General features: G+C 42.8%; 1 protein-coding gene across 1 annotated transcript; it reads right to left on the bottom strand.

Annotated features, from left to right (window-relative positions):
* Nucleotides 1–2,684: 2,684 nt before the first annotated feature.
* LOC149944209 (uncharacterized) lies at nucleotides 2,685–5,526 on the bottom strand. The gene is made up of 5 exons (XM_090176305.1): nucleotides 5,515–5,526; nucleotides 5,260–5,455; nucleotides 4,229–4,300; nucleotides 4,022–4,166; nucleotides 2,685–2,982 (listed from the first exon to the last, which is right to left on the bottom strand). The coding sequence occupies exons 1-5, from the start codon at nucleotides 5,524–5,526 to the stop codon at nucleotides 2,685–2,687; spliced, it is 723 nt and encodes a 240-aa protein (XP_090032431.1).
* Between the last annotated feature and the right edge of the window lie 1,661 nt (nucleotides 5,527–7,187).

Below are 7,187 nucleotides of genomic sequence, written 5' to 3'. Positions count from 1 at the left end.
GAATAGTTCTCTCGCTCCTACTCTCCCAATTGGCAGGTAACCCCAAACCAAATACTGCCGAGGGTCACTTGTTAACTGCTTTGGTTAACAAATTACAGGCGCTCAAAGCTAACCTGCCAAATAAATAGCAGTAGACCCAGACAAAGTAAAATCTATTAGAGAGTACCCCCCCTCCCAGAAATGTAAATCAAGTTCGGAGATTTTTGGGAATGGCTACGTATTATCGCAAATTCATCCCTAGTTTCGCGAAAATGGCGGAGCCAGTCACGCGGCTATTGCATAAGGATAGGATTCATAGGTGGGCGTGGGAAGTTGATCAGGAGCTGGGCTTCAATCTGCTGAAAACTGCTTTATCGACGACCCCTATCCTAATGACCCCGAGGTATGATTTTCCATTTTCGGTTAGGACGGACGCGTCCGACGTCGGAATAGGAGGTGTTTTAAGTCAAAATATCAACGGAAAAGAAGGGGTAATTCAATACTTAAGTCGCGCCCTTAGCACGGGTGAGCGGAAATATTCTACCACCGAAAGGGAATGCCTAGCGATAGTTAACACCTCACGAGGACGTTCGGTCTTGGGGAGGGAGGAGTGTAACGCTCATTTTTAAAAGTGTTATTTAAAGATTAGTGTTATTTAAAACTTATTGCATTTAAAATATTTCCTATTTAGATTAGCGTTATTTAAAACTTATGACATTTAGTTTTTAAGTCCCTTTTATATTTTTCAATTTCTTACGGGTGTCCAAGTCGTAAAAGGGTATCATTAGTATTTTTCTTGTAAAATGTATTATTGTTGTCCGTGTAAAATATCGTATCCTCTCTACATGTGGCTCTCCCCTAACCAGCGTTCGGTGCTAGGAAAACGCGCACATCTTGACTCATCCATTGTGCGCTATAACCCCTCTCTCTCTCTCTCTCTCTCTCTATTGTTAAATACTCGGCGTCGTATCGTAAATGACTTAGAGATGCGCGCTCTCTATTGTACGGCGTTCGGGCATCTATAGTAAACTATTGAAAGAAGTGTTACTTCAAACGGCCACCTTTAAAAATAAAAACTACAACCACGTGTACCCTTCCCGAAAGACACGTGGCGACATGTGGTACCGTCGTGCGACCTTCTTCCTGGGAAAGACACCAGATGATTTCATCTTTCTACTTTTATACACGAGCCTTCTACAGCCAATAATCTTCAAGCCAAGTCGCCTACTCCAAGCTACCCTTAACCTTTTAACCTCTCCAATAAGATGCCACCAAATGTCAGTTTCCGTAATTAAACCACGCCTACTGAAATGGTGCTGAACAAAACCAGGGAGTTAGAGAGATTTGAGGTCAGACAGAGAGATGGAGTGAGTCCTCAGAGGCCTGAGTAAGTCCTCAGGGTCCTGAGTGACGGAAGAGCCGGAGGTCGGACAGAGCCAGAGACCGGACCGAGCCAGAGACCGGACAGAGCCAGAGGTCGGACAGAGCCCGAGATCGGACAGAGCCGGAGAGCGGACAGAGCCGGAGAGCGGACAGAGCCGGAGATCGGACAGAGCCAGAGATCGGACAGAGCCAGAGACCGGACAGAGCCAGAGACCGGACAGAGTCAGAGATCGGACAGAGCCAGAGTTCGGACAGAGCCAGAATTCGGATCGAGCCAGAGTTCGGATCGAGCCAGAATTCGGATCGAGCCAGAGTTCGGATCGAGCCAGAGAGTGGGCCGAGTTAAAGAGCGGACAGAGCCAAAGGGTTAGGGAGACCCAAACGAGCGACGTTGAACGGCACCAGACCGTTTCATCAATCGGTGAGCGAAAGCCACAGGCTTCAAACTATTGTTATAAAGAGAGAGAGCCCGCGTATCCCCCCCCCCCCCGCGTATTTCGTGTTTTTGCATGCTTATTGTTATTATTATTAAGTGTTTAAGTATTTTATTGTTATTTGTATTGTTATTATTATTTTGGTTTATAATATACAAAACCGTTTGGACACCCGTACTCTCGTTATATATTTACCTATATCATACCCCTAGACATTCTTGAACCCGGTTACTTAACGTTAAGGTTGTTTTTCACGAGATTCCTTCTACTTTGCTAACGCTAGGGAAACCAATAGACACGTTTAATCGTCCTCTAGAAATTAGCGTTGCAAGAGGTAGTAACGGAGTGACGTCATCACAAGAAGAAAATCTCCCCCTAGCGAGGCGCTGTCAAAGGCTACGTGTGACGCGTTAGCAAGCTGACGCAAAACGGCGACGAAGCCCGTAATGCAGTCTGTCTTGTGAATATAGCTGTCAGTAAAAGGAAATGTCACAGTTATGCAACAATATTATACACTTATGCTATTACCGTTAACCTTTTTTTATCCAAAGGGGAAACCGAAGAACGAAATAACCTCAGTTACAGGAACCGGTCCCCACGTGTTCTGCTGTTGGCCTACCACCAGGGTATTTGTTTGGAAGGAAAGTAAATTTAAAGGGTGACAGGCAGAAGAAAACCTAGGCCTTTAAGTAAATTTTTCAAGCCTGTTTTTATTTTCTTTAATTTTTCATTTCGGATAATAAAAGAGATATTAGCGACATCTATGATGGAAAGTTTTCACGCAACAGAATGAATATCATCAAAACCATATAAAATTTAAAATAATTTTATTGTACAGTATTTTTTTACAAGTTTCATATTGTAAACAGCAATTTACAAAATAGAGATTTAACCTATGATACCACCAGTACCTCCTTTGTATGGATAGGTTGCCCCAATGGCCCCTTTGCCTCCCTTCCCGAAACCCCCAAATTTCCCCGCCCCACCGAGTCCGAAGCCTTTGGCCCCGAAACCTCCCGCTCCTCCGGCACCGAACCCTGCGCCCTTGTAGCCTCCCAAGCCTCCTAAACCAAATTGTCCGAGTCCGCCAGCTCCGCCGAAGGCTCCCTTGCCACCCAAGGCGCCTCCTTTTCCAAAGCCAACACCGAAACCTCCTTTAGCTCCACCTCCTAGTGCGGAGTCCAGCCTGAAAATAAAACGGATTTATCAATTGTTGGTAGTCACTCTAAGAATATCTGATTATCCCTTTAACATTATATCATGTCACTATCCCTTTAAGAACATTTGATGTCACTATCCCTTTAAGAATATATTATGTCACTATCCCTTTAAGAATATCATATGTCCCTATCCCTTTAAGAATATAATATGTCACTATCCATTTAAGAATATAATATGTCACTATCCCTTTAAGAATATTTGATGTTCATTTTCCCTTTAAGAATATTTAATGTCATTATTCTTTTAAGAATATTTGATGTCAATATTCCTTTACGAATATTTGATATCACTATTCCTTTAAGGATATTTGATGTTCATTTTCCCTTTAAGATTATTTGATGTCATTATCCCTTAAGAATATTTGACATCACTATTCCTTTACGAATATTTGATATCACTATTCCTTTAAGAATATTTGATGTTCATTTTCCCTTTAAGATTATTTGATGTCACTATCCCTTTAAGATTATTTGATGTCACTATCCCTTTAAGAATATTTGACGTCACTTCCCCTTAAAAATTGCCTTTGGTATCTATTCCTTTAAGAAAATATTTGGTAATAATAATTTCCAAATGTTAAAATTCGCGCTTCATGCGGAGAATTGGTATTATTTGATTAAATAGTTTCCAAGATTTTCTATAATTCACAAACGAAGATGAGGAAGCGAGTTTCGTTCCAATAATAATTATTATTCTATTTTACGATCCGTATTGCAAATGGCGCTTTTAATAGCGAATCAGAGGGTTAAACCTAGGAGCAACAAACACAGCACCCCACACAAGGAGGACGCAAAAGTCGTGCATTTTCTTGTGTACAGTTTTCATTGGTTAGAAGGGGGAAATTCGGAAATTGTCTTCCCTCTTTCCGTAAAGCCTCGTCCAATGAAATTTGTACACAGCAATGCGTTAGCGTGTTTATTGGCTAGCCACGTTCTCCTTGTGTTTGTTGCTCCTAGGTTAAACGAATATCATTTTCTTAATGGCGTTAGTGTGAAATACTTTACCCGAATGTCTTTTCATGGGCGAAAGCTTTAGCGTGGCCACCGAAGAATTTTCCACCGAAACCACCTTTATGTCCTTTCGCGCCGCCAAAGCCACCATGTGCGCCGAGTCCTCCCAGCCCGTAACCACCAGCTAGTCCATGTTTTCCTATGGAGTATTTAGCGAGTATTTAGCTCGGATAGACTGAAAAACGTTATTGTTGTTCTTACCAAAACCACCTCCTCCCCCGTAGCCCTGCCCTAAGAATCCTTTGCCTCCGACGCCACCTTTTCCGAAACCACCTTTTAAAAGTCAACAGTTTAACAAATTTTAGTTTGTCCATTTCGACAGGAATCCATACCTCTACTTGGAATGCATATCGCGGCTGATTTTCGTCTCGATGTGGATGACGGTTTTATTGACGTCACTATGTTAACTTAAAGGCCTAGGTTTTCTTCTGCCTGTCACCCTTTAAATTTACTTTCCTTCCAAACAAATACCCTGGTGGTAGGCCAACAGCAGAACACGTTTGCCTACCACCAGGGTATTTGTTTGGAGGGAAAGTAAATTTAAAGGGTGACAGCTAGGAGCAACAAACATGCTCCTAGGCGACAGGCAGAAGAAAACCTGGGCCAAGGAGGATACATTGCCTGGGCCTTTAACAAACAACAACGTGAGATGGGAGCGTGCGCAGAGTGATCTTACCATACGCGATACGCCGGTGTAAGCATTCCAAGTAGAGATATTTTAAATGTTTTTAAAATAAAACCAAATTTTTGTCATGAAGTATCGTGTCTCTTATACAGGGTGTTTCGAAAGGTTATGAAAAATTTTAAGGAGTTGTAGAGGGTGAGCTGAGAAGTATGGCGGTTTTTTCCCATTTTCCTACGATGAGTTAAAAGAGCGCCAGAGAGCTTCAAAGTGCAACTTACTAGCCCCTGGAAGTAGGCTGCAACAAACTCGAAACCAAGCAAGGGGAAACGCGAACATTAAGGTTTGGGTTCGTGTGTTGGTGAAAAAGGACTTTGTAAACAAATCGAGGTAACCAGGGGCTAGTAGGCCACCCTTTGAAGCTCTCTGGCGCTCTTTTAACTCATCGTAGGAAAATGGGGAAAAAACAGTCATACTTCTCAACTCACCCCATAGAACTCCTTAAAATATTTGCGTAATCTTTTGAAACACCCTGTATATCTTAATTTTAACGTATTAGTAAACCATGACTTGCAAAAATTTACATATTAGTAATGTAGTTATATTTCACCTGCCAAACCACCGACCGCTTTACCACCAGCGGCTCCAGCAGCTCCACCTAACTTTCCATACGCGGGTATACCACCGCCACCGACTCCACCTAAACCCGTTGCCGATGCCATCAAGTCCCCGTCTTTTTCTAGGTATTCCATGGCCGCGTAGCCGCTTCCGGTGACGACGGAAGTCAAAGTACAAACCACTGCTATCTGAAAGTAGAACGTTTTTCGTTATATTAGCCGCTTTCGGGAATCTTCTGTCGACTTACGAGAGACAACATTCTGGAACTGTTCTGGTAAAATTGGGGTTTCGTTGCACGCTTTTATACTAGCGTGTGGTTTACGGACCATTTGCATTCTTGAAACGTGAAACTTTGAAAATAAATTTCTATTTCAAAAAGCCAGTAAAGCGTCTAGTGTGATATTATTTTAGCCATTGTGGTTAAGCGTTAGGTGGCTATTTTAGTTTTGGTATCCACGCCTTGAGTGTTTGCCATGAACGGTCTATCGCTTCCCTTTGACATTGGGTTTATTATTATCATTTATGGAAACTCAACTTGCGCGGTGTTCAACCACTTAAATTGTTTTACCTTTCGTTTCGATTGCTTATTGTGACGTAAAAGATCGAGGGGTTGGACATTCGCCAAAAATGTGTACGCGGTTTGGCAATCCGGGATTTATCGCTGGATCTCAAGATTTCTTGTTGGATTTCGGATTTCTCAACTTTTGTCCCGGATTTCGGGATTTCTCTTCGGATTGCAGGATTTATCTTAAGATTTCGAGATTTTTCGCTGGATTTTAAGATTTCTTGTTGGATTTCGGATTTCTTAACTTTTGTCCCGGATTTCGGGATTTATCTTCGGATTGCAGGATTTAATTTCAGATTTCGCGATTTCTCGCTAGATTTCAAGATTTCTTGTTGGATTTCGGATTTCTTAACTTTTGTCCTTTACTTAAGGGTTTATCTTCAAATTTTGAGATTTATCGTGGGATTTCGCGATTTCTCGCTTGAATTCAAGTTTTTACGTCTGATTTCGGGATTTCTCGTCGGATTTCGTGATTTTGCAAGTTCTCAATTTTATGTCGGATTTCGGGATTGGTTGCCGGATTTCAAGATTTCCCGTCGGATTTCTGGATTTGTTGCCGGATTTTGAGATTTCCCGTCGGATTTCGGGATTTGTTGCCGGATTTTGAGATTTCCCGTCGGATTTCGGGATTTGTTGCCGGATTTCGAGATTTACCGTCGGATTTCGGGATTTGTTGCCGGATTTCGAGATTTCCCGTCGGATTTCGGGATTTATTGCCGGATTTCGAGATTTACCGTCGGATTTCGGGATTTGTTGCCGGATTTCGAGATTTCCCGTCGGATTTCGGGATTTATTGCCGGATTTCGAGATTTACCGTCGGATTTCGGGATTTGTTGCCGGATTTCGAGATTTCCCGTCGGATTTCGGGATTTGTTGCCGGATTTCGAGATTTCCCGTCGGATTTCGGGATTTGTTGCCGGATTTCGAGATTTCCCGTCGGATTTCGGGATTTATTGCCGGATTTCGAGATTTACCGTCGGATTTCGGGATTTGTTGCCGGATTTCGAGATTTCCCGTCGGATTTCGGGATTTGTTGCCGGATTTCGAGATTTCCCGTCGGATTTCGGGATTTGTTGCCGGATTTCGAGATTTCCCGTCGGATTTCGGGATTTATTGCCGGATTTCGAGATTTACCGTCGGATTTCGGGATTTGTTGCCGGATTTCGAGATTTCCCGTCGGATTTCGGGATTTGTTGCCGGATTTCGAGATTTCCCGTCGGATTTCGGGATTTGTTGCCGGATTTCGAGATTTTGGAGAACCGGTTAATTTAACGCCTATCGTGACCTCACAAGCAACTCTGCGCGTTATGGATCAGAAGCCCCTGTAGCACATGAAGTCGCTTTATAGTCGACGA

The sequence above is a fragment of the Leiobunum rupestre genome, chromosome 5 (genome assembly GCF_980474605.1).
Source record: "Leiobunum rupestre chromosome 5, qqLeiRupe1.1.hap1, whole genome shotgun sequence".
Taxonomy (NCBI): Eukaryota; Metazoa; Arthropoda; class Arachnida; order Opiliones; family Sclerosomatidae; genus Leiobunum; species Leiobunum rupestre.
This window is presented reverse-complemented; position numbering and strand designations above follow the sequence as displayed.

Coding starts and splice junctions, on each gene's coding strand:
- LOC149944209 (XM_090176305.1), bottom strand. Junction 4,301..5,259: donor AGCGGTCGGTGGTTTGGCAG/GTGAAATATAAC, acceptor GACTTTTAAAAG/GTGGTTTCGGAAAAGGTGGC. Junction 2,983..4,021: donor GCCCATGAAAAGACATTCGG/GTAAAGTATTTC, acceptor TTTTATTTTCAG/GCTGGACTCCGCACTAGGAG.